Source organism: Sipha flava, unplaced genomic scaffold (assembly GCF_003268045.1).
Source record: "Sipha flava isolate LNK unplaced genomic scaffold, YSA_version1 413_pilon_pilon, whole genome shotgun sequence".
In the NCBI taxonomy this organism is placed as follows: domain Eukaryota; kingdom Metazoa; phylum Arthropoda; class Insecta; order Hemiptera; family Aphididae; genus Sipha; species Sipha flava.
Genome location: NW_020273135.1, coordinates 13,647 through 41,593, shown reverse-complemented (window position 1 = coordinate 41,593; position 27,947 = coordinate 13,647). Strand labels below are relative to the sequence as shown.

Genomic DNA, 27,947 nt, shown 5'->3' with positions numbered 1-27,947 from the left:
ATTTACACTTCCGAAAGACTTTTTTTTTAAATTTTAATAAATCATTTTTTATTTATCCTTATAGAAGCCGAAGTACAGCCAGTCTATCCATGTACACCATCTCCGTGTGGACCAAATAGTCAATGTCGAGATATTAATCAACAAGCTGTTTGTTCATGTTTACCAAACTATATAGGGAGCCCTCCAGGATGTCGACCAGAATGTGTATTAAATGCTGAATGTTCAACAAGTCTCGCTTGTATTAATCAAAAATGCAAAAATCCGTGCGAAGATCGTTGTGCTCAAAATGCTGTCTGCAGAGTAATGAACCATATTCCAATGTGTTCGTGTAATTCCGGATATACCGGAGATCCATTTTTACATTGCCATCCAATACCATTACCACAACCACCACCATTAAACGAACCCATTTATACTGACCCATGCATACCATCACCATGTGGTTCATATGCTGTGTGCAAAGTTCATGCGGGTAATCCATCATGTTCTTGTCTAGCTCAATACATTGGTAGTCCACCAAACTGTAGACCAGAATGTATTATGCACTCTGAATGTCCTAGCAATGAAGCTTGTATGAGAGAAAAATGTCAAGATCCATGCCCAGGATCATGTGGTTGGGGTGCTCAGTGTAATGTTATTAACCATACCCCTATATGCTCTTGTCCTGATGGTTATGAAGGAAATCCTTTCATAAAATGTGATATCAAGCCAGGTACTTAATATTATTTAAAAATAATTTTATAATTGTTATAATTTATATAATTTTTAACAGTTATTCAAACACCAGTCTACTCAGATCCGTGTAATCCGTCACCTTGTGGTCCAAACGCTCTTTGCAACAATGGTAAATGTACATGTTTAAGTGAATACCAAGGAGACCCGTACACAGGATGTAGGCCAGAATGCGTATTGAATACTGATTGTCCAAGAAATAAAGCGTGTATGAAAAATAAGTGTATAGACCCTTGTCCTGGAACGTGTGGACAAAACGCTATATGCGATGTGTATAATCATATACCAATGTGTCGTTGTCCAGAAGGAATGCAAGGCAATGCTTTTGTCATTTGTAGCCCACAACAAAGCGGTACATAGATGCAACAATAAATTTTATAAAATAAATAAACTAATCTGTTATAATTTCGTCTAGACCCAGTGATATACGATCCATGTAATCCATCTCCATGCGGACCATTTAGTCAGTGTAGAGAAATTAATAGACAAGCAGTATGTTCATGTGTTTTGGGTTATACTGGAGTACCACCATTGTGCCGTCCTGAATGTATAACGAGTTCAGACTGTAGACAAAATCAAGCTTGCTCCAATCAAAAATGTATAGACCCATGTCCAGGAGTTTGCGGTATAAATGCTAAATGTCAAGTTATAAGCCACAGTCCAATTTGTAGCTGTCCACCTGGATATACAGGAAATTCATTTATGAATTGTTACCAAATACGTAAGTATTTGAGATATATTTTAGGTTACTCCACTAAATCAATCAAATAATAACTAGTAGAAATATTCACAACTAACACAAATGAAGATAGTTTAAAAATTCAATAATACCTCAAAAATATAAACCCATTTTCATAAAAAAAAAAATAGCCACATTATCAATTATATTTGTACTTTTATAATTATTAAATTATCTATATTTTTATTTAGCTGCTGACGTACCATTACCAGTAGGTAATCCTTGCGTCCCAACTCCATGTGGTCCAAACTCACAATGTCAAGTAAAAGGAGATACACCTTCATGTTCATGTCTGTCTGAATTTATTGGGTCTCCTCCAAATTGTAGACCAGAATGTATCACTAACAGTGAATGTTCTTATGATAAGGCATGTATAAATATGAAATGTAAAGACCCTTGCCCGGGGTCATGTGCAGTTAATGCTATATGTCAAGTCATAAGTCACGCACCAACTTGTCATTGCCAATCAGGATATGTTGGAAATCCGTTTACTTTCTGTTCAGTTCAACAAGGTAAAATATTTTTTTTTAATTCTTTTTGATAATTTTTACTTTACTATAATAATTATGTATATCAATTTAAATTAAATTATATTGAAGATCCTATACCTCAAGAGTATATAAATCCGTGCGTACCATCACCTTGTGGAGTGAATGCAGTATGTAAAGAACAAAATGGTGCAGGATCATGCGTTTGCTTGCCAGAATATATAGGAAATCCATATGAAAGTTGTAGACCAGAATGTACAGTTAATTCAGATTGTGTTTCTAATAAGGCTTGTATGATGAGCAAATGTAAAGATCCATGTCCAGGAACGTGTGGGCAAAATGCAGACTGTCATGTGGTTAATCACTTACCTATCTGTACATGTATAAATGGATTTACTGGTGATCCATTCAGATACTGTTCTATAGTTCCACAACAATGTAATTTATTGAAACAATACTTATATAAAAGAAAAATAAATAAATAATACTAATTTTTTATCTACAGCCTCTCCAATAGAGCCCATCAACCCGTGTTATCCTTCACCATGTGGACCAAATAGTCAGTGTAAATCTATCAATGATCAAGCAATATGTTCATGCTTACCAAGTTTCGTTGGAAGCCCTCCTGGATGTAAACCAGAATGTGTAATGAGTTCAGAATGTAATAATAACGAAGCATGTTCAAATCAAAAGTGTACCAACCCATGTATTGGTATTTGTGGACAAAATGCTGATTGCAAAGTTATCAATCACAGTCCAATTTGTTCTTGTCGACCTAAATTTACCGGGGATCCATTTACACATTGTTTCCCAGTACCAAGTAATTATTCTTTAATTTATATATTTTAACCTCGGTACTAATACCTTATATTTTTAGTACCACCACCTCAATATTCGCCAGTTGAATATACTAATCCATGCATACCATCGCCTTGTGGCCCATATTCACAATGTAATGATAACCAAGGTGTTCCATCATGCAGTTGTCTTTCTCAATACATTGGAAGTCCTCCAAATTGTAGACCCGAATGTGTTATGAACTCCGAATGTCCATCAAATAAAGCATGTATTAATGAACACTGTAGGGATCCCTGTCCAGGTTCATGTGGCTATAATGCCGAGTGCAATGTTTTAAATCACACTCCTATGTGTGTATGTCCATATGGTATGATTGGTGATCCATTCACTAGTTGCTATACCAAACCACAAGAAGGTATGTGTTTTTATTTTTATTAATTTTGAACTCAATGTCAATTAACAAACTTTTTTACTTCAAATAATTTTTAGCCGCTCCGATTGAAAACAGTGATCCATGTAATCCATCTCCATGTGGACATAATGCGCAATGTAATAATGGCGTGTGCACATGTTTATTGGAATATCAAGGAGATCCTTATATAGGATGTAGACCTGAATGCGTACTAAATAATGATTGTCCGCTAAATAAAGCATGTATAAATCGAAAATGTAAAGATCCATGTCCAGGAATATGTGGTCATAATGCAATATGCGACGTTTATAACCACATCCCAATGTGCCGGTGCCCTGAAAAAATGTCTGGAAATGCATTTATAGAATGCAAACCGTCTGAAAGTAATATACAAAAGTATATTAATTTTGAATTAAATTAATACAACTTCTATTTATTTCTTTAGTTCAAGCTCAAGTATACCCATGTAATCCTTCTCCTTGTGGACCAAATAGTCAATGTAGAGAAATCAACAATCATGCTGTATGTTCTTGTGTAGCAAATTACATAGGATCACCTCCTCTATGTAGACCAGAATGTACTACCAATTCTGATTGTAATCAAAATGAAGCTTGTAGCAATCAAAAATGCAAGGATCCTTGTCCTGGAACATGTGGAATAGGAGCTAAATGTCAAGTTATTAATCATAGTCCTATATGTAACTGTCCATCAGGATTTACTGGAAATGCTTTTGTCCATTGTCATCCATTACGTAAGGAATATTTATATTTTCATATTTTCTTAATATCTACATATAATATTTAAATTTATAAATAATATTTTATTAAATTTGCAGAAGCTGCACCAGTAGAAGAAATTAATGAAAATCCTTGTATACCATCACCATGTGGATTTAATGCTCAATGTCAAGATATTGGTGGTCAACCATCATGTTCTTGTTTGCCTACTTTTATTGGTTCACCGCCACATTGCAAATCAGAATGCATTATCAACAGTGAATGTCCATATCACTTAGCTTGCATAAATATGAAATGCCGAGATCCATGTCCAGGGTCTTGTGGTCAGAATGCAGAATGTAAAGTAATAAGCCATGTTCCAAAATGTTATTGTTTATCTGGTTACACTGGAAATCCAATAATACAATGTAATATACAACAAGCTGAACCAATCCCTCAAGAATACTATAATCCATGTCATCCATCACCTTGTGGTTCAAATGCATTATGTAAAGAGCAAAATGGTGCTGGATCTTGCATGTGTTTACCAGAATATTTTGGCGATCCATATAATGGATGCATGCCTGAGTGTGTAGTTAATTCAGATTGTCCACAAAATGAAGCTTGTAGAAGAAATAAATGTGAAAATCCTTGCCCAGGACTGTGTGGTCCAAATGCTGAATGTCAAATAATTAACCATGTGCCTATGTGTACTTGTTTCAATGGGTATACTGGAGATCCATTTAGATATTGTTCAATAATTCCTCCACAACGTAATTATATTATAATACAATTATTATGTATATGTAAAAGAATAAAATATATATAGACAATATAATACATACTTAGATACTTACTCTTTTTTGTACGATTTTATAGTATAATAATAATTATTTTCTATCTTCATTTTAGAAACTCCAATGGAACCAATAAATCCATGTAGTCCATCACCTTGTGGACCAAATAGCCAATGCAAAGAACTTAATGGTCAAGCAATATGTTCGTGTCTTCCCGAATACATTGGAAGTCCTCCTAGCTGCCGGCCCGAATGTGTAATTAGTAGTGAATGTAGTCATGATAAAGCTTGTATTGGTCAAAAATGTAAAGATCCTTGTCCTGGAATGTGTGGTTATAACGCATATTGTCAAACTATAAATCATAGCCCTATTTGTACATGTACTACAGGATATACGGGAAATCCATTTTCACAATGTTATCAAATACCAAGTATGTTTAAATATATTATTTACTTTTAATACCGTAATAACAAACACATAATTTAAGAATAAATAACGAACATGAATATGTTTTAGAACCTCCAATACAACAAACTCCAATAGAACCAATAAATCCATGCTATCCAAACCCGTGTGGACCATTTTCTATATGTCGTGACCAAGGAGGATATCCATCGTGTTCTTGTTTACCTCAGTACATTGGTAATCCACCAAACTGCAAGCCAGAGTGTGTCATTAGTGCTGAATGTCCAAGCAATAAAGCTTGTATAAATGAAAAATGTCGAGATCCGTGCCCGGGTTCATGCGGCGTAGGAGCACTATGCACAGTAAATAATCATACACCTAATTGTTACTGTCCTAGTGGTTATATAGGAGACCCATTCAGTTCATGTGCACTAAAACCACAAGATGGTTAGTATGATTACAGACATTTAACTATTATTATCTCTAATGCAAAATATACTAGTAATTTGACTGAAATATATGAATTGTTTTTAGAACCAATAATACCAAACACTGATCCATGCTTCCCATCTCCATGCGGTTCAAATGCAATTTGCAATGATGGCATTTGCACTTGTTTACCAGAATACCAAGGAGATCCATATACTGGTTGTAGACCCGAATGTATATTAAATGATGAATGTGCAAGGAATAAGGCCTGCATAAAGTATAAATGCAAAGATCCGTGCCCAGGAACTTGTGGTCAAAACGCTATTTGTGATGTTTATAACCATATTCCAATGTGTAGATGCCCTGAAGGATTGTCTGGAAATGCATTTATAGAATGCCGTCCTTATCAAAGTAATTATATAATATAATTAGTAAACACTTATATATAGTCATTATTTATAATTATACTATTTATATTTAGTTTCTGTGATCCAAGACCCTTGTAATCCCTCTCCATGTGGACCAAACAGTTTTTGTCGTGAAATAAATCAACAAGCTGTTTGTACTTGTATTACTGGATATATTGGTGCTCCACCAACCTGCCATCCAGAATGCATGGTTAATTCTGATTGCATTTTAAGTAAAGCATGTAGCAATCAAAAATGTCGAGATCCTTGTCCTGGAACATGTGGAGTTGGTGCTAAATGTCATGTTGTTAATCATAATCCGATTTGCAGTTGTCCTCCTGGTTTTACTGGCAATGCATTTGTTCAATGCAATAAAATACGTAAGTTATTATCAGGCTTTTGATTTTTATTATTATTGCATTTAATGTAAATATTATAAATTTACAAAAGCGATAATTGAAGACGAACCTATTCGAAACCCATGTGTACCTTCACCATGTGGTCCATACTCCCAATGTCAAATTCAAGGAACATCTCCATCTTGTTCATGCTTACCTGAATATATTGGAGCACCACCAAATTGTAGACCAGAATGTGTTAGTAACAGTGACTGTTCATATAATTTGGCATGTATTAATATGAAGTGTAAAGATCCATGCCCCGGGTTATGTGGAGAGAATTCCATTTGTCGTGTTATTAGTCATTCACCGATGTGTTATTGCATACAAGGTTATATTGGAAATCCGATGGTTCAATGTGTAGTTCAACAAGGTAATAACCTAATATATAACCTTTCAAATTAAAATCATTATTTAATTATATCATCGAACTATTTCAGATGTAGTTATAAGAGATGATCCGCATCCTTGTACTCCGTCACCTTGCGGAGTTAATGCCCAGTGTAAAGAACAAAATAATGCTGGCTCATGTAGTTGTTTACCTGGATATTTTGGAAATCCATACGAAGGCTGCAAACCTGAATGTATTGTTAACACTGATTGTCCTCCAAATAAAGCTTGTATACAATATAAATGCGAAAATCCTTGTCCCGGATCTTGTGGATTAAATGCTGATTGTCAGGTGATTTATCATGTTGCTTCGTGCACTTGTCACCCAGGTTATACAGGCAACCCATATCAATCTTGCAATTATATACCACCACAAAGTAAGTTTAATAGAACAAAATCAATAAAATATTTTAAATTAATATCTAAAATGATCGTATTATATCATAACACTAATTTATCATTTACGTAGTTAATTTTTTTACATAATGGATTGTCAACTTAGTAAAATTAATTTTTAAAAATTAAAAATTTTAAGAATTTTTATTTTAAGAATTAAAAAAAAAAAGTCCAGTAAATATCACAATGTATTTCATTTTAGTAACTCAAATGGAGCCAATATATCCATGTACACCATCACCATGTGGTCCTAACAGTCAGTGCAAAGAACTAAACAATCAAGCTATATGTTCTTGTTTGCCATCATTTATTGGAAGCCCCCCAATGTGTCGACCTGAGTGTACTACTAGTGCTGAATGTTCATTGAATTTAGCATGTGTGAATAAAAAATGTGTAGATCCCTGTCCTGGAGTTTGTGGACAAAGTGCAAACTGTAGAGTTGTAAATCATAGTCCGCTATGTTCATGTAATTTAGGGTTCACAGGAGATCCATTTTCTATTTGCTATCCTATGCAAAGTAAGGATTATTTATCTTTTAACTACTTAATCAAACAGTTTTATAACGTAACCTATTTTTTTTTTTTTTTTTTTTTTAGATGCTCCAGAACCCCAACCTCAGCCACCAATAAATCCATGTATACCATCACCGTGTGGTCCTTATTCTCAATGTCAAAACTATGGAGGTTCTCCATCATGCACATGTCTTCCGTCGTATATAGGAACTCCTCCTAACTGTAGACCTGAATGTACAATCAATGCTGATTGTCCAAGTAATGTGGCTTGTATACGTGAAAAATGTAGAGATCCATGTCCTGGTTCATGTGGTTCAAATGCTCATTGTCAAGTTTTTAATCATATCCCAATGTGTATCTGTCCAGAAGGATACACCGGAGACCCATTTTTGAGCTGTTACATCAAACCTGAACGTGAGTATAATATTGATAAAGTATCAAGTATGATATATATTTTATAACTAAATTTTCAATTATCTAATTACAATTTTGGCCATTTAGCAACTATTCAACAAGCTTCAGACCCTTGTAATCCTTCTCCGTGTGGACCAAATGCATTATGTAACAATGGCATTTGTACATGTATTTCTGAATATCAAGGAGATCCATATAGCATGTGCAGACCTGAATGTGTTCTAAACAATGAGTGCCCTCAAAATAAGGCGTGCATTAAAAATAAATGTAAAGACCCATGCCCTGGAACTTGTGGTCAAAATGCTTTATGTGAAGTATATAATCACATTCCAATGTGTAGATGTCCACAAGGAATGATTGGAAATGCATTCGTTCAATGTTTACCATATCAAGGTAATTATTTTATTATTTATCTATTAGTTTAGTTTTAATATTTTTTATCAATACATTTAATAGCTCCGATTGAAACAAATCCATGTCAACCTTCACCGTGTGGTCCTAATAGTCAATGTAGAGAAGTAAATGGCTATTCAATGTGTTCCTGTCTCAGCGGATATATTGGAACACCGCCAACTTGTCGTCCTGAATGTTCTATTGATTCCGATTGTAGTCCAAATAGAGCATGTTCAAATCAGAAATGTCGTGACCCATGTCCAGGAGCTTGTGGAGAAAATGCTCAATGTCATACTATAAGTCATAGACCACATTGTCATTGTCCCCCTGGTTTCACCGGAAATGCTTTTTCAAGATGTTACGTACAACAATGTAATACAATTTTTTATATTATGCGTAAAGAAACTTTCAAGCTAATATTATGCTATCAATTATTTAGTACCATCGGAACCAATTCAAAATCCATGCGTACCTTCACCTTGTGGTCCAAATTCTCAATGCCAAGTCAATGGAAATTCACCATCGTGTTCATGTTTGCCTAACTTTATTGGCTCACCACCGCAATGTCGACCGGAATGCGTCAGTAATAACGAATGTCCGTATCATCTTGCATGTATAAACATGAAATGTAAAGATCCATGCCCTGGTTCATGTGCTTCAAATGCTGTATGTAAAGTAATTAGTCATACTCCAAGATGTAACTGCCCACCAGGTTATAATGGTGATCCATTCACCCAATGCATATTGCAACAAGGTGAATAATTACATGATTTTAAATACAATTTTATAAAATGCATTATACTAAATATATCATGTATATATTTTTTAGCTGAACCTATCCAAGAAGTAACGAATCCTTGTATACCATCGCCATGTGGTCCAAATGCATTATGTAAAGAACAAAATAATGCTGGCTCATGCGTTTGCTTACCTGAATATTACGGAAATCCTTATGAAGGTTGTCGACCTGAATGTATGATTAATACAGACTGTAGTGCTAACAAAGCATGTATGGCAAATAAATGTAAAGACCCATGTCCAGGAACTTGTGGTAGTAACGCTAAATGTCAAACTATCAACCATATTCCAATGTGTACTTGTTTGCCGGGTTATGTTGGAGATCCATTCAACTACTGTAAACTTATACCACCGCAACGTGAGTAAATATTATTTAGTTATAATTGTAATTTCATCTACGATAAATAATATTTAAAAAATAATAATTTTACAGAAATTGAAATCGTTCCAAATTATCCATGTATACCATCTCCATGTGGTCCAAATAGTATATGCAAGGAAAACAATGGCCAAGCAATTTGCTCGTGTTTACCATCATTTATTGGAACTCCGCCTGGATGTAGACCTGAATGTGTTACTAGCTCTGAATGTGCACAAAATCTAGCTTGCGTAAATCAAAAATGTGTCGATCCTTGTCCAGGAACGTGTGGACAGAATGCTTATTGTCGAACTATTAATCATCATCCAATATGTAAATGTAACTCTGGTTACACGGGTAATCCATCTACATATTGCTCTATTATACAATGTAAGTTTGTTTTTTAAATTATGAATAGTTATGTATTTAATGTACACAGTTACTAAACAATATTTTTCTTAATCTAGATACACCACCTGAAGAGCCACCTACGATTAATCCTTGTTCACCATCACCCTGTGGTCCTTACTCTCAATGTATAGCACATGGAAATTCACCATCTTGTTCGTGTTTATCGACATACGTAGGTAGCCCACCTAATTGTAGACCAGAGTGCATTGTTCATGCCGAGTGTCCTAGCAATTTGGCTTGCATGAGAGAGAAATGTAGAGATCCATGTCCAGGATCTTGTGGATTAGGATCACAGTGCAACGTGATTAACCATGTACCAATTTGCACATGTCCAGTTGGTTATACAGGGGATCCATTTGTCAGCTGTTATATTAAACCAAGTCCACGTAAGCTAAAAATAACTTTTGAGCCGAGCAATCATATATTTTATAAATATATTCTTACATTTTCAGCACCTAAGCCTCAATATTCCGATCCATGCTATCCATCTCCATGTGGACCGAGTGCAACGTGTAATAATGGTATTTGTTCTTGTATAGCTGGTTATCAAGGAGATCCTTATCGAGGATGTCGACCGGAATGTGTTTTAAATGAAGATTGTGCTAAAGATAAGGCCTGTGTAAAAAATAAATGCATTAATCCGTGTATAGGCACTTGTGGAAACAATGCAATTTGTGAGGTTTATAATCATATACCAATGTGTCATTGTCCACCTGGAATGACTGGAAATGCTTTTATCACGTGCCACCAAGTATTACAAGAACAAGTTATAAGAAATCCGTGTTCACCTTCTCCTTGCGGACCAAATAGTCAATGCCGTGATGTGAACAATCAAGCTATTTGTACATGCTTGCCAACTTTCTTTGGATATCCTCCTAATTGCCGACCAGAATGTACAATTAATTCAGACTGTTCGATGAACACTGCTTGTTTGAATCAACGGTGTAGAGATCCATGTCCGGGAACATGTGGTATTAATGCAGATTGTCAAGTTATCGATCATAATGCTATTTGTAGGTGCCCGCTATACCTAACAGGAGATCCATTTTCAAAATGTTCTTATCCAGGTAAATAAAATATGAGTCTAGTTTTTTCAAAATACTAATTAAACTTTTTCTTAATAAATTATCAAATTTTTAAATATTTCTCGTATATTACTTGCTTACAGTTGTATTAAAACCTCAACAAGATCCAATTAATCCATGTGTTCCAAGTCCATGTGGACCTTATTCAGAATGCCGTGTAACCTTAAATACTTACACATGTACATGTTTACCAAACTACCAAGGTTCACCTCCACAGTGTCGTCCTGAATGTGTATCGAACAGCGAATGTAGATTTGATTTAGCATGCATTAATATGAAATGCAGAGACCCGTGTGTTGGTTCTTGTGGTTTCAATTCAGAATGTCATGTATACAACCATATACCTCAGTGTATTTGTCCTCAAGGATACATTGGAAATCCTTTTGTCTCATGTAACATCCAGCAAGCACAGCGTAAGAATTATTCGTGTTTCCATTATATTGCCAATAATAATAATATGTTCTTAATAGATAATTTAATTTACTACAGCAAACTTCAAAACTACGTTCATTGTATTTCATTTAATAATAAGACACTTCGAAATAAGTTAGATTTTAAGTTTAGGTATCTATTAAATATTAATAAATAAGTACACTCACTATAGCAAAATTCAGCGTCGTCTCCGGTCTAGTTTAATTTAAATATTTTTAACATATGGTTTGTAAAATATTTGAATGCATGCTTATAGATTATTTTGCATGTTTTTATAAATGTGTTGCACGATTATTATATACTTGCATGTGGTAGTAATTTGTTTTATACACATGTATGAACGAATACCAACATGATATATAATGTGTATATATATATACATAAATGTGAAATTTATAAAAAATGTATTGAAATTATAGCTGTTCAACCTACACCAACTTCACCTGCCGATCCATGTTACCCATCACCATGTGGACCTAATGCTAGATGTCACGTTGAGAATCAAAATGCTATTTGCGAATGTTTACCAGAATATCAAGGAAATCCATATGAATCTTGTAGACCTGAGTGTCTTGTTAGCTCTGATTGTGCTATGAACAAAGCTTGTATTAGAAATAAATGCCAAGACCCATGTCCTGGTACGTGTGGCATATCTGCTATATGCTTTGTTTCGAATCATATACCAATATGTTCATGTCCAGAACATTTAACTGGTGATCCTTTCCAAATTTGTCAGCCAATACCAGCTAGAGGTAATAATTCCTAAAAATCTCATATTAATTATTAGATTAACTATTATTACTGAAATAATTTTCTATAGCTTTATTTTATACACATCGTGGAATTTTATATCCTTTAAATTATTTCATAGATCCGATTCCATCTAATCCATGTGTACCATCACCATGTGGACCAAATACCCGCTGTCGCATAATGAATGGTGCTGCTATTTGTGAATGCTTACAAGGATATGAAGGATCTCCATCAACTAGTGGTTGTAGACCTGAGTGTGTAATCAGTCCTGATTGTCCTCGAAATAAAGCTTGCGTCAACAATAAATGTGTAGACCCATGTCCTGGTGTGTGTGGATATGAAGCAATTTGTCAGACTATTAACCATAGTCCTGTATGTTCATGTCCTCCGCCTACTATTGGAGATCCATTTGTTGAATGTAAACAACAACCAGGTAATTTATAATTTTTTATTTTAGTTACATATAAATAGATTCATCCCTTAATATTTATATTTAGCATTACCAAGTGATCCATGTAATCCGTCACCTTGTGGTAGCAACGGTCAATGTAGAGTGATTGGAAAAGTCGCCTCATGTGTGTATCCCGAATGTATCATTAACCAAGACTGTCCAAGGGACAAAGCATGTTTCACGCAAAAATGTCAAGATCCATGCCGAGACGTTTGTGGATTGAACGCTATTTGCCAAGTGGTTAATCACAATGCTATATGTTCATGTCCTCCTGGATACTACGGAGAACCAAAACAACAATGTATAATACAACGATCGCCTGGTATGGAAAAACTTTAAACCAATAAATATATATTGCTGTTATATAATACATTACTAATTTTATAATTATTCATAAAGAACCAAAGCCAGAGTGTACTACTGACAGTGAATGTTCTAATGACAAGACATGCATAAATTACGCTTGTAAAAATCCATGTCAAGAATCACCAACTACATGTGCTAGAAATGCATTATGTTATGTTCAAAAACACAGATCAGTATGTGTGTGCAAAGATGGAATGACTGGAAACGCTCAAATCCTATGCATAGAAAGTATGATTTATTGAATAAATATTTAAAATTGAATCATAACAATTATTTTACTATTTTCAGTTGGCTGCCGCGCTGATACTGATTGTCCCCCGGAAAAATCATGTGTTAATGGAGACTGTGTTGACCCTTGTGCTTACACTCATTGTGGCATCAACGCGTTATGTCGAACTGATGGCTACCATAGAGCCAGATGTTATTGCCCTCCCGCATATGAAGGGGATCCGTTCGTAGAATGTAGAAGACCTGAATGCACTATCGATTCGGACTGTCCATCAACGTTAGCTTGCAGAAATCAACATTGTCAAAGTCCATGTGATTGTGCTCCGACTGCATTGTGCAACGTAGCCAATCATATTGCAGCTTGCAGATGTCCTCCAGGATATATAGGAAATCCACATATTTCTTGCACATTAAGTACGTAACATTGTATATTGAATTTATATCACAAATCCATTGACATTGAGTGGTTCATATAATCAGTTTATTTCACATACATATACAATTTAATTAGGTATAAAATATATTATTGTTTATTAGCTCCACTTGATATTCCACCTCAATGCTCAATGGATTCTGACTGTGCTAGTAAGTTAGCCTGTTTCAATGGAGATTGCCGAAACCCATGTAAAGAGATCAAACCGTGTGGAGCAAATGCAGAATGCACCGTAGTAGATACTTTACCTCACAGAACAATGTCATGCCAATGTATTCCAGGCTACGTTGGTGATGCTGACGTGCAGTGTAAATTGGGTAAAGAGAATATTTTTAATAATAAATCTAACCTATTAAAATGTTTAAAAATGTATTAACAACAAAATCCTATTACAATTACAGTAAAAACCATCAATATAAAATATAATTACTAATCAATATAAATTTGTATGTGATTTCAGGTTATAGCTGCTTATCTATTTCCTTTAAATATCCTCTAAAATACTAATTTATTAGTAACACATCAGAATTTATACAAACAAATTATACATACTAATTATGTCAATCCCTTCACTTCCATTTACTGTCTTTCTATTGTATATAAATAAATTATAAGATTGACTGACTACATGTTTAATTCATGTTATTATTGAAATCTAGAAAAAAAAATATATTCATGCTCTTACAACCTATTAAAGTATATTTTATATGGTAATTTAGGTGTTCCGACTTCGGTTGGTTGTTCTTCCAATAGCGATTGCCAACCAACAGACTCATGTCTAAACCGCCAATGTGTGAACCCGTGCACGGTATCTAACCCATGTGCATCGACTGCATTGTGTACAATCAACAACCATAAAGCTGTTTGTAGATGTCCAGATGGCCTTACTGGCGATCCATTCATAAGCTGTTACAAAGGTAAAATAATTAATATTATGTAATATAATATATGTTTATAATGTTTATAATTACTTACGATGGCCAATATTATGTTTTTTGAATATATTGTTTTTTCCAAAAATTGTCATGACCCGATGTCCTTTAAACTGATTATTAGAATGTCCAATAAATATATACTAGTGAACAATTGTTTATTTTAAATTGATATAACCAGAACCGCAATAACCAGTTGTGTTGCGTGTGTCAAACACACGGGCCTATGGCCCCAGCCTATATTAGAGCCAAATGATAATTTTTAAAAAATATATACTGGATATAACAAATACCTAGCAAAATCGTTTTCATACGTAAATGTAATATTGACCAAATATTAAAATTTTAAACAATAAATATTATAATTATACATTTGATGTAATAAATTAAGTACTAATTTAAATGTTAAAACATGACATATGGGTTTTACCTATAAAAATATATTTTTATAATAGAAACAAATGCAGTTTTTGAATTTAACTAAACATTGAAAATCATATTATAGTGCCACTGGCAACACCAGAATGTACAACAGACTCTGAATGTCCAAGTTCAAAAATATGCTCCAATCAATATTGCCAAGATCCGTGTCAAATATCAAAACCATGTGACATTACTGCGGAATGTGTGACGATTAACCATCGACCTATTTGTAATTGTCCAAATGGATGGGCAGGAAATCCACAGATCCAATGTTATAAACGTAAGATATATCAATTAGATATTTAAGATATATCAATTAATACAATTCAATATTAATCGTCAATCTTATTCCTATTTCAGCTGGTTGCAAAACTGACAGTGACTGTGTTTATGACAAAGCCTGTATCAACAGCAACTGCTTGAATCCTTGCTCCGCACAGAGTTGTGGTCATGGAGCCGAGTGTGTTGTTCAAGCTCATAAGCCTCATTGTATTTGTCCAGCCGGTACACAAGGATCACCGATGATATCTTGTGTATCAGTAGTGTGTCAATATAATGAAGATTGTGCTGACCATGAAGCATGTGATAGATTAAATAGAAGATGCAGACCTGTCTGTGAACAAGACACTTGTGCTGAGCAGGCAACGTGTCTAGCTCAAGCTCATCAACCAACATGCACATGTATAAGTGGCTTCCAAGGAAATCCATATATTGAATGCATTGGTAAGTTGAACAATATTTTTAATGAGTAGAATGTTATTTAATCAATTTCTACTTTTTTTTTTTTTTTTGTTTCAAATAGAGTCAAGAGTACCATCAATAACTCCTGAATGCACAATAGATTCTGATTGTCCATCACAACATGCATGTATCAATCAAAGATGTCAAAATCCTTGTACCTTATCTGTCCTTTGCTCACCCGATCAGGAATGTCATGTTCAAGACACGGTTCCGTACAAAACTATTATGTGTCAATGTAGACCAGACACTGTAGCTACTATTGATGGCCGATGCAAACCAATAGGTATAATTTTTATATCACTGTCTAACTTTATTCTTAATTTATCTAACTCACAGTTTTATTCAAATACAATCGAAATTAATTAATTATAAAACAATTAGTAGTCTCATTTATTTGAGATTATTTTTTCTAGGAAATATAATTGAATATTTCCCTTTGCCTATATTAAATAACCAATACTTATAGTTAATCAAATACATTGCACTTTCTAAAACTATACTATATTAATTTCAGTTCCCATCACACCTCAATGTAAGAGTGACTTAGAGTGTCCGTCGACAGAGAGGTGTGTGAATCAAGGGTGTGTTGAAGCATGTCGCATAGACCCTTGTGGTATAAATGCACAATGTGTTTCACTAAACCATCAATCAGCATGTTCATGTCCACCAGGATATACTGGCAATCCACATATAGAATGTTCGCTTCGTAAGTGTTGAATAATATACTATTTATTGTAAAACTATTCTTAAATTGATATATACATATTTTTACATTTATATATACATATTTGTACGACAAAATTTGGTATTTTATTTTTATTATATAATTTTAGAACAAGCAACACCTATGTTACCACCTCAACCAGAATGTATGAAGAATGATGACTGTGCACCAGAAAAAAGTTGTGTCAACCAAAAATGTATTAGTCCATGTACTTTAGATGACAGTTGCGGTAGAGGATCATTCTGTCATACACAAAACCACCAACCTGTTTGCAGATGTCCAAATGGATATACAGGAGATCCACGTATTGCATGCATTCCACGTAATTACTCTATTTTATTTATTTTTATATCTAAATGATCATTCACAAAATATTTATATATTTATTTCGTGTTATAGCTTCAATATCGAATGTTGGATGTGTGTCAAACACAGAATGTAGTCCAGAGGAGTCATGTATAAATAGATTGTGTGTAAGTCCATGTAATTGTGGGCCAAACTCAGATTGCAAAGTGTATAATCATTATCCTAGTTGTATTTGTAAGCCTGGATATTACGGAAATCCGCAACAAGGCTGTATAAAAAGTGAATATTTTTTTCAATTCTCTTACCTTATAGTTGACTTATTTACTTGATGTCTTGGCTCGATATTTATTACCGATTATGTCTAAATTATAATAACAGAAGTAGCCTAATAATATTATAGAAATTTAACCATAGCATAAATAATTTCAGTGGGATGCACATCAGATGATCAATGTGCTTATGACAAACAATGTTACAACGGTGAATGTGTTCCACCATGTTTATTGAATGATCCTTGTGCTCCGACCGCAAAATGTTATGGTGATAATCATCGTGCTGCATGTCAATGTCCACCTGGTTTCTTTGGCAATCCATTTGAGAAATGCGAAAGAACCGAATGTACATATGACATAGACTGTCCATCAGATCGCATGTGCTTCGACCAACATTGTATCAATCCATGCACGGAACAACATAGTCCTCCATGTGCTTCAAACGCTATTTGTTTCGTAAGAAACCATGCCGTTTCGTGCAAATGTCCAGAAAACTTCCCAATGGGAGACCCGAATACTTATTGTGAACGTTTACCACCACCTCTTTTCGGAGAACCTGAATGTAAGATTGATGTAGATTGTGCCAGTCGACTTGCGTGCATCAAAGAAAAATGTGTGAACCCGTGTCGAGAAATAAAACCTTGTTCAGATAGTGCTATGTGTACAGTCTTAGACAGTGTACCAGTGAGAACAATGACTTGTACGTGTTCTGAAGGATGGGTTCTTGATGAAGGAGGAGAATGCAAACAAGGTTGGATTTTATATCAAATATAATATATTAAAAAATTTAAATCTAAACTATTTTTTTATTTTTTTTTTTTTCAGTCATTGTATCCTCGCCACCAGGTTGTACTACCAACGATGACTGTCCATCAAATGAAGCATGTCTTAACCAACAGTGCCGCAACCCATGTAATTGCGGTACAAATGCTCAATGTTTCGTCCAAAATCATCATCCAGTATGTTCTTGCTTAGAAGGTTATAACGGAAATCCTAACTTTGCTTGCAGAACAAGTATGTTTTTCAATCTTTAACTATTCACATAACGTTTTTTTTATAATAGCGTTAATAAAAATAATTGTAATGTATTATAGTCGGATGTAAAAGAAATTCTGAATGTGAATCTGGTAAAGCTTGTATTAACGGCCACTGCTTAAATCCATGCATAGTAGAAGATCCTTGTGGACCAAATGCTGAATGTTTCACGGTTGCTAGCCGTCCAGAATGTCGCTGTAAGAGTGGCTATAGAGGAAACCCATACGACCGATGCTTAGTAATCGGTTGTCGCAGCAACAACGACTGCCCAGATGATCGTTCATGTATCAATGGACAATGTATCAACCCATGTGTCTATGAACATCCTTGTTCGTCTCAAGCTCAATGCAAAGTACAAAATCATTTTGCATTATGTCGCTGCCCACCGGGACTAGTCGGCAACCCATACGTAGCCTGTAGACAAGAAGTACAACCCGAATGTAACAAAGACGCTGACTGTCCATCACTATTAGCTTGTTTTGATAATGTATGCCAAAACCCATGTACTACTCTGGAACCTTGTAAACGGCCAGCCGAATGTGTTGTAATCGATTCGCTGCCAGTAAGAACGATGATTTGCGAATGTCCCAGTGGTTACGCGAGTAGTGGAAGTGGCACTTGCAAGATCACACCACCTATGACAGCTGTTGCTTGTACTGCGGACACGCAATGTCCATCAGACCGAGCTTGTTTAAATGGAAGGTGTATAGATCCATGTAACTGTGGACCGAACTCCGAATGCAGAGTATGGGATCACAAACCAGTTTGCTCTTGCTTAGCTGGATTTGACGGAAGCCCAGAGATCGATTGTTCAAGAGGTATGATAAGTCATATGAATCAACTAGTGGCACATATTTTATGAAATGCCTTAATTTCTTTATTTCTCCATTTTTAGCCGGATGTCGTTCTGAATCTGATTGTTCTGGTCAACACACTTGTATCAACCGCATCTGTGTCGCCGTATGCGCAGCAGATGGTAGCAGTTGTGGAACATCAGCTGAATGTTATGGTATCAACCATCAAGCTATATGTGAATGTCCACCTGGAATGGTTGGAAATCCGCAGATAGCTTGTGTGGTTGCTGGTTGTCGCTCTGACACAGATTGTCCAATCGACAAAGCGTGTATAAACACTAAATGTATCGATCCGTGTACCAAAAACAACCCGTGCATTAAACCGGCCGAGTGTACAGTTTATAACCATCGCACAGACTGCGCTTGTCCACCAGGTTATATCGGAAGTGTAGAAACAAGTTGCAAAAAGAGTACGTATTGAATTGCAATATTTTATTAGAAATTAAATCGAGGTATCATTTTATAAATGTGTTTTTACAGTCGAAACCGGATGTCAAAGTGATTCGGATTGTCCATCACAAACGGGTTGTATTAATAAATTATGTGTAAGCCCGTGTGATGCTTCATCTCCTTGCGGAATAAACTCGAAATGTAAAGTCCTCGATACCTACCCTATAAGAACCATGACATGTGAATGTCTACCGGGTACTCAAGGAAATGCTGCGATACGATGTGACGAAGGTACATATTTTAAATTATTTTTATTCGTTATTATAAAATAGGCTAAACTAATTTCAATATGTTTACGATTATTGAGATTAATATAAGATTCACGTTTTAAATCGACTTTTATTAATTTAGAATAATTGTTTTAGAAGTGATTTATGGTATAATGTGTGAAATATATGATTGTAAAATTATAATAAATAATATTAAATATACTTGAATAACTTTTTAGTTTCGAAGTGTCCTATTGAAAAAGGATACGTAAGGAATGAAAATGGAGAATGTGTATGTCCTCCGGGTACAGCTCTTAACCAAGAAGACGAATGCCGTAGATGTATTGTTGAATTAGGATTTAAAATCGACGAAAACGGCCGTTGTGTATGCGCATTAGATAGAGGATTAATTATAGACGAAAGAGGACGTTGCATATGTCCAACCGAACATGGTTACAGTTTGAATATCTATGGACAATGTGTACCGAGTATGTTAAACATAGTTATAAAAATAATAACAAATTATTTCTTCAAAAATTATTTATTTTATTGATTCAATTTATTACATTATGATGTTATTTTTAGAAAATACAACACAATTTAGAACAGATTTTCCAAGACCAGACATGGTCGTTACATGTTTGTCGGACGGAGTCCAAGTAGAAATCCATATCACGGAGAAGGGATTCAACGGAGTGTTGTACGTGAAGGGCCACAGTAAAAACGAACAATGTAGACGAGTCGTTTCGATGGCGCAAGACTCATCGCCTAAAACTGAAATATTCAAAGTGAACTTTGGTAACTGCGGGCTTATACACGTAAACGTGAGTTCATGAGTTGTTTTTTTTTCTTAATTCTTAATGCTTAGGTACTCTGTTAAATGGAATAAACTAATGTCGGTGAATGTTTGATTTCTGCGAATAGGGCCAAGCTAGTTTCGTGCTGGTTATTCAAAAACATCCGAAACTGGTAACATACAAAGCCCAAGCCTATCACATACGTTGTGTGTACCAAACAGGAGAACAGAACGTCACCCTTGGCTTTAATGTTTCCATGTTGACTACGGCTGGTACTATAGCGAACACCGGGCCGCCCCCCACGTGTTTGATGAAAATAGTCACACACACCGGTCAAGAGATCAATTCAGCGGAAATTGGAGACAACCTCATGTTACAAGTGGATGTCCAACCGTCTAGTATGTTTGAAAAATATCCTGATTCTTTTATAAAATACGATGATAAATTAATTATATACGGATAAAACTGTTTAAAACGAAAACACATAGAAACAAAATAAAAATAATAATTTAGACAAGTTTCGGGGGAAAATATCTAAAATGTTATCGTGGGTGGTTTCCATATACTACCAAGAGTCCGTTTTAAACCGATGTCGCTGTATAATAACATATATCCATATCGATAATAAATAGTAATTAATTTCGCTTTGTCGTACCCGTTCAGGTATCTACGGAGGATATGCCAGGAGTTGTGTAGCGAAAACGATCGAAGACAACGTTGAAAACGAGTACATAGTAACGGACGAAAATGGATGTGCGACCGATCCGACGATATTCGGCGAGTGGGATTACAATGCCGACACCCAGTCGTTGTTGGCTGGTTTCAACGCATTCAAATTCCCGAGTTCCGACAACATACGATTCCAGTGTAACATACGCGTGTGCTTCGGCAAATGCCAACCGGTACGTATACGTATTATCATTATTATCAACGTCAACTTGGACCGTATAATATTATAATGGTGGATACGACTACCTACAGCGCAAATTGCCTCGAACATTATTCTTTTTTCTGCTTGAAATTCGCGATAACCAAAAGTACACGTATTGAATTAACTTTTATAACAATTATATAAGTGACCCAAGAGCGTTTAATTGTATCTAGAACAAAGTGAAAAATAGTAATTAACAGTGTCGAGTCTAGCAAATTCAAAGTCAGCGTCACCTGTTAGTGCCGCTTCAAAGAATTGTTATAGCAAACAGTCTGCCACGAAGCTGTGAATGGCCGCTAGTAGAGACGTTTAAATTCGGTCTCTACGTAACGATTATTGAATACGTTAAAAATGCAACTTCATGTGGAGTACGTGATATAAATGTTATGTATTTTCGAAATGGTGGATACTGAAATTATAAAAATATGATCACTTAAAAAATGATTAGGGGATAAGGAAATAATAAGAGAGAAATATCGATTTTTCTCGGCTATAAAACGTCTTAAAAATCTCTGGTGGAGGCCACGGATACTTTTATACAAAGTTGAGCTACTGATTCGGGCATTGTACTGTGGTGTAAGACGGTAATCGCCTTCCGCGATTCACAAGGCCACGCGAGTAGGAGTAATTGCCCATACGTGAACATGTGATGATCGGATTTGGTATATGTTATTACATGTTCTACCGCGTTGGCAGTGACACGATGGCGCGACAAGAAAACAACGTGCCTACTTATGTATGTGTATGCGACAATGGTAGGGCGAAATAATGCATTTATGTTATATCGACGCGTTCAGTTCCCACCGCTGCGCGTGTAACCATCGCGTGTGTCTTATTCCCGTATTAGTCATCGTGAACAATTGTTTCAATCATACCTATACGTGTACGATGCACGATTAGGTAAGATCACGTAGAACGAATCCGTCTGTTGAGTGTCAATACGTCTGCGCGCGAAAAAAGTGTACATATATAAGTGTATATATATATAATCGTATTTTCTGTATTCACTTGTCTTTAATTAAATCCGTGTCTTGTGCAGGTGAATTGTCGCGGCTACAACGCATTCGGTAGACGTAGGCGACGTGAAATAAGCAAGGACAATAACAGACAGGACGAAGACGCTATCGATGTGGTCCAACGAGGACAGCTGAGAGAAGAAATCACGATCGAATCGAATGCTATTCTGACGTTCGAACGCAGAGAAGAACGGCTTATGGGTCCCACTGAAGGTACGTCGATCACGCAATCATAACATATTAGTATTACCATGTGTTTAATACGGGCCGCAAACAGTGATCCATCGTGATCTAAAAACTGCGTGATGTTACAAAATAAATCATCGATTCGTGATTCGATTCGGCGACACGAGCGTTTTCTAGAAAACCAATCGGACCGAAAGTCCACATTAGGGCATAATAAAAAACTATACGTTTACTTTCACGTAATCACACAACGGTAATGTATGTTATTATACGTGTAATAATCCACAGCGGATAATATTATACAAACATTTCTTTTACCACGATCCCCGTCGTAAAATTCGACCTACTTTCACTCTCACTCGCTCCGTTTTTTCCGCGTTCGAGTTTTTCGAGCCAACTAACCAGCCAAATAAACTTGTTGTACAACTGCAATACCATACTGTTTCTACAGGGTTTTCCGCGAGAATTTTCTAATTATTCTTGACAGGGAGAAGAGAAATGTACTCCAACGATAAAATACTTAGTAGAGTTTTATTTAAATCTGGCTGTATGACAATAACTGCAGCAGTGTGTTGGTCCCGACGCGTCCGGTTAAAACCGTAAAGAACTCGCAGCAACGATTGACAACGTTAAAATCACAATACACCGTAGTAGATACCTGTCATATATAGTAATTGCATTAAAGACTCATTGCGTGCTCAATAACGTGTATTAGATAAAATTCGAATTTTACTGGACTTCATGGACCGCCTTGTATACCCACTGACATATTTTCAAATTTTTTTCGGGGAGAGTTTTAAATTTTTCCAAAAATTAGGTGATTTTATAATATAAAAAATAATAATTATGTTATTATATATTCATTATAATTACAAATTAAAAGTTATTTACAACCACATGATATAAATTAGGACCGGACCCTTCATTGAAATTTCTACATACTCAACGATTTAATAGTAAATAGTATAATAATAGTATATAGTGTATTTTAATTTCCCGCTATCGAATAAAATAAAAATTTTTAACCCCCCTCCCATAAAAAATTCCTGGGTACGTTCCTGGCGGTTCTAATCGTGGGCATTTTTTTTATTTTTCCCTTTAAACGTGTTCCAGCGCCGATCACTCAGCCCACGGAAGACATTTGCGTGTCGGTCATCGGGCTGATCGTCGCCCTTGTCATCACAGCCCTACTGGCACTGGTGGCCGTCGCCGTGGCCGTGTCGTGTTGGCTGATGGCTTACAGGAGAACGCCGAACGTCAACGGCCCGCTACCCCATCCGACCCAAGTACCCAACCCGATGTTCATGAACCACGACCAGACGTCCGAACCGTCACCGGACTATTTAACATGATCACAAAATCATTTTTGTAATACTATTACTTTTTTTTGTAATATTTTTATTTTTTTTTTTTTACTACTACTCGTTTAGGCACGCCGCACATTGTGCATGCGATCGCCCGCCTAAACCTCATTATGTAATTTACGACTGTTAATAATTTGCCATGTTTGTGATAAGTCGCGTAGGCCTTTAATTAGCTGTAGACACTCACGATTTAAATACATATCTATACATGTGTATAAATATGTAACTGTTTAATACAATTTTAGTCAACAAAAAAAAGAAAAAAGACATTTAACGAATTAACTATGAAAAGTGTACGATTAACACGAAACGACGAGTGTTCCCCGATTAAAGGCCTTTTCCGACCGCATACGATAATTTTCCTTAGTCAAAATTACACAATTAAAACGTAAATAATAAATTCTAACGTGCACTAATTATTATTCATGTTTTAATTGTTGTACGGACATTTCTTCCGAACGCTTAGGTTACTCTATATTATATTTCATAGCTTCCAATATCGGTTAGATATAAAAATAATATATGCATATACACCTACCCACACGTATTATATTGTCTATCTAAATATTATATGCACAAATAATTGATGCATATATTGTTATTCAAATTAACTGTATAATATACGAGCTTTCGGAAGACTTGTCTACATTTAGTTTTAAGGTATATGTAATATATTAGAAGTAAATATGTATAATCGTTTAACATTAATCGGCAATGATGTTATGTATGAATAGTGTGATATACAAAAACTATTAATTTATTAACAAAATAAAAATAAAAAAATATATAAAAACTTAACTTCCTAAATAAACATATTATATTTTCAGTCATTAGAAAATCGTTAAAAATGACTAACTTTATTACTCCTACTTAAATCAAAACTGTTAAGTATTCTTTTCGAGTCATTAATTAACAATGTAGGTACTAGAATAAATAGTTATTATATTATAAGACACATTTATATAAGATTGTCTTATCAAATTAAAAAGTAACATTTTAACTTATTTCAATGTATTTCATTTTACAAACATCATGTAACAGTTATTTTTTTATATAAATGTAAAACTAGATAACTAGAATCCAATGCTGTGTGATAATTATAAAAATAATAATTAAACGGATATGCTTTTTTAAAACTTGTTTTTCTTCTTTTCGTCCTTTCAATATAATTATTTTAAATGGATCACTTGAATCATCGAGTATTGGTAAAAAATTTTTACATACTTATGTAAGTTATAAATGGATTATTCAGAATTACAAGCATTTAATATTTATAATATTAACTTTATGTTTATTCATGAATTCGATATTTTAAGGAAAAAAACTTTATATTTAATCTATTATTTGTGAAATTGAATGGATTTTAGAAAGATTACAAAAAACGTTGAATGAATCTTTACAAGCCTCCCGGCCACCATATTTACGCTAATCATTAGATCACCATGATCACCACTTACAAGTAAAATACAAACCGTGTATTCTCCTGTCTCTAATAATTATGTTTTTATTTCAGACAACACTCACATTCAATAACATATTTATCTTTTAGGCGCTCTTGGCTATTTATATTTTTTTAAATTTTTATTAATGTGAACCTATTGCATTAAAATACAAGTACATCATCTTTTCAACACTTTAAACGTTTTTTCAAAAAACTCAACCGAATACTTTTTCCTAATCCTTCGACTTTGCTTTTTATTCATTTATTGAATAGTGACAAGGTGACAATAATGGTGGATGACACGTAATTTGATTGGACTTAACATTGATATGAATAATAATTCAGTATTATTAAATAAAAGATTTAAAGAAAAAGAAGTACATAAATATAGAAATATAAAAATGAATTATTATATAAAATATATATATAGATATAATAACCAAAACAAAATATTTCATAGTCAATAAAAGTACCTAAACAATTTATTTTAAATTAAAGAAAAATGGTTTTTGAATAACTTAGTGAAATAAGAAAATAGAACTATAGTATAAAATTGATAATAAAATATTTTAGTAAATGCGTGATTATGGATGAGCAGTCTCATATGGGCACAACCTTTTTCTCAGAACTGATTAGGTTTTTTTTATAATTTAAATATTTTTGTTGTAATTTATGCTTTTATAATACTTTATAAAAACGATAAAAAATACAAAATTCACGAAAAAAACCCCTCGTCCGTGGAGTTAATATTCAATATACCAAATAACAGAATGGATCAACGCCAGTGGCGAAGCGTTATAGGAAACAATGAGACAATGTCTATCTACTTTTAATACGAATTCATAATTTGGTTTTATTATATTTTATTTATTTTTGTATGATATATACTTCAATATTTATCATAGTTTTACTTTTGTGCCACACCGTATTAGTATTCTTAAAATAGATTAGTTGCGGATCGTGCACGCAAGCTGTCGTCCGTTGTGGCATAATAAATTCTATAAACATCCAAATACAGATATAAAAATTAATATTATGAGACGACCCGATGCAGCGTCTCGTTTTTCAAGGCACGGTGTGAGGAGAAATAGGTTATTGAGTGGAAATTATCATTGCTTTATGAGACATGTCTCGCGTCCGTATTTATTATTTCATTTTAAAATGTACATTATTGTAATCGTCATTGCTTTTTGCGTTGATGTGTTATCGTAGTTATTGGTTGATTTTTATTTTACGATTTATTTATTTCTGGCGTGATATTCGTATCTAAATATTAAAATATTGTAATATTGTCATTCGCCACTATGCCTGATGATTTAATTAATGAAATGTTGAATGATGGAATAGTAAACTACTCATATGAAAAAAAATATGAAATAAAAAATAAAAGACTGTGTCCCTTATATCATAAATACATATAAAGTTATAAATGTGGGGGGGGTTGTAACGTATTATTTTAATGTATCCTCAACTTTAATACTCGTACTTCACCCCTGATCAACGCGTCATTGGAAATGGCAACCAAACAAATACCTATTTGTTTCTTTGTATAGCTCTGTTTATTTATAAAGTTATACCATATATATATACATGTATTTTTTTTGTATTTATATTTTTATATACCATGTGATCACCAATTTAAGGAACACTAAATTTATTGGTCGAATTACATTGGATTGAATCAATTTTTTTTTTATTTTACAAGCTAGTAGTATATAAATGCAGATTTCAAATGTTGATGTATGTGCATACGCGATACAATATGTGTTTTTTTCAAATAGCAACACCTATTTTAACACCGTATTTGGGTAGGCCTCTTTTTTAAAGTAAATTAAATTTAACAACTATGGTTCTAAATTCAAAATTAACTGAATAAGAACAATTTCAATTTTTTTTTTAAAAAAAAACTTTTTTAACATTCATTTAAATGCATAAAACCATTTATAATTATTTTTTATTGGTTCCTTATTCAGTGGCGTATTTTCAATTTTTTCTGGGGGGTCCACAGTTTATACATAATTAATATAATCTATATATTATATTATAATAGTTACGTCTTTATGCAGTTTTTAGAGGAAGTTGAACTAAATATATAATGTAATAATCGTATAGTCTTATGTAATATTATATATATGTACCTATGTATTGTATTTAGCATTATATATTATAAAGTATTGTTATAAAATAAATTCTAGTTGTCTCGATTTTTTGGTCAACTCCTCTATCACTTCATCAACAGTAATTTCAACTTCCCTGTAAATGTTTAACATAACCAATTCTGCAAATATGTAAAAAATTTTGTTAATTTTTTATTTTTTGAAAGGTTCTTGGAGGGGTCCAGGGGTACCAGGCCCCCCCCCCCCCCCCGTAAATACGCCACTGTCTGTTTATTGAATATTTTCAAGTATTTACCATTAAAAACTGTTATAAATAAGACTAACTTACTAAACACATATTAAGAATTAACTAAAAACCAAGAAAATTTACTAATGCTTTTAATTTTTGATTGATGCAATAGAAATTCT

General features: G+C 34.2%; 1 protein-coding gene across 3 annotated transcripts in view; it reads left to right on the top strand.

The window, feature by feature from the left end:
* LOC112688884 overlaps positions 1 to 24,239 on the top strand; it is a gene marked incomplete at its 5' end in the record, with an annotated part of 33,974 nt that extends 9,735 nt beyond the window's left edge. For 2 of the 3 annotated variants that reach the window (XM_025562297.1, XM_025562296.1), the window contains 50 exon segments: positions 65 to 712; positions 773 to 1,084; positions 1,148 to 1,453; positions 1,663 to 1,983; positions 2,071 to 2,397; positions 2,465 to 2,779; positions 2,837 to 3,172; positions 3,247 to 3,552; positions 3,615 to 3,920; positions 4,005 to 4,658; positions 4,798 to 5,112; positions 5,199 to 5,534; positions 5,622 to 5,927; positions 5,998 to 6,303; positions 6,374 to 6,694; positions 6,762 to 7,088; positions 7,310 to 7,624; positions 7,704 to 8,033; positions 8,121 to 8,426; positions 8,490 to 8,798; positions 8,866 to 9,180; positions 9,256 to 9,582; positions 9,658 to 9,972; positions 10,050 to 10,379; positions 10,446 to 11,060; positions 11,162 to 11,491; positions 11,930 to 12,262; positions 12,382 to 12,696; positions 12,761 to 13,036; positions 13,114 to 13,308; positions 13,369 to 13,722; positions 13,846 to 14,058; positions 14,461 to 14,658; positions 15,179 to 15,376; positions 15,457 to 15,819; positions 15,899 to 16,120; positions 16,352 to 16,543; positions 16,671 to 16,883; positions 16,961 to 17,146; positions 17,297 to 17,890; positions 17,965 to 18,153; positions 18,234 to 18,992; positions 19,070 to 19,438; positions 19,509 to 19,709; positions 19,927 to 20,175; positions 20,273 to 20,511; positions 20,612 to 20,882; positions 21,148 to 21,386; positions 22,455 to 22,644; positions 23,731 to 24,239. In XM_025562297.1, the coding sequence (XP_025418082.1) occupies positions 65 to 712; positions 773 to 1,084; positions 1,148 to 1,453; positions 1,663 to 1,983; positions 2,071 to 2,397; positions 2,465 to 2,779; positions 2,837 to 3,172; positions 3,247 to 3,552; positions 3,615 to 3,920; positions 4,005 to 4,658; positions 4,798 to 5,112; positions 5,199 to 5,534; positions 5,622 to 5,927; positions 5,998 to 6,303; positions 6,374 to 6,694; positions 6,762 to 7,088; positions 7,310 to 7,624; positions 7,704 to 8,033; positions 8,121 to 8,426; positions 8,490 to 8,798; positions 8,866 to 9,180; positions 9,256 to 9,582; positions 9,658 to 9,972; positions 10,050 to 10,379; positions 10,446 to 11,060; positions 11,162 to 11,491; positions 11,930 to 12,262; positions 12,382 to 12,696; positions 12,761 to 13,036; positions 13,114 to 13,308; positions 13,369 to 13,722; positions 13,846 to 14,058; positions 14,461 to 14,658; positions 15,179 to 15,376; positions 15,457 to 15,819; positions 15,899 to 16,120; positions 16,352 to 16,543; positions 16,671 to 16,883; positions 16,961 to 17,146; positions 17,297 to 17,890; positions 17,965 to 18,153; positions 18,234 to 18,992; positions 19,070 to 19,438; positions 19,509 to 19,709; positions 19,927 to 20,175; positions 20,273 to 20,511; positions 20,612 to 20,882; positions 21,148 to 21,386; positions 22,455 to 22,644; positions 23,731 to 23,969 (16,031 nt within the window). 3 annotated transcript variants of the gene reach the window in all.
* Between the last annotated feature and the right edge of the window lie 3,708 nt (positions 24,240 to 27,947).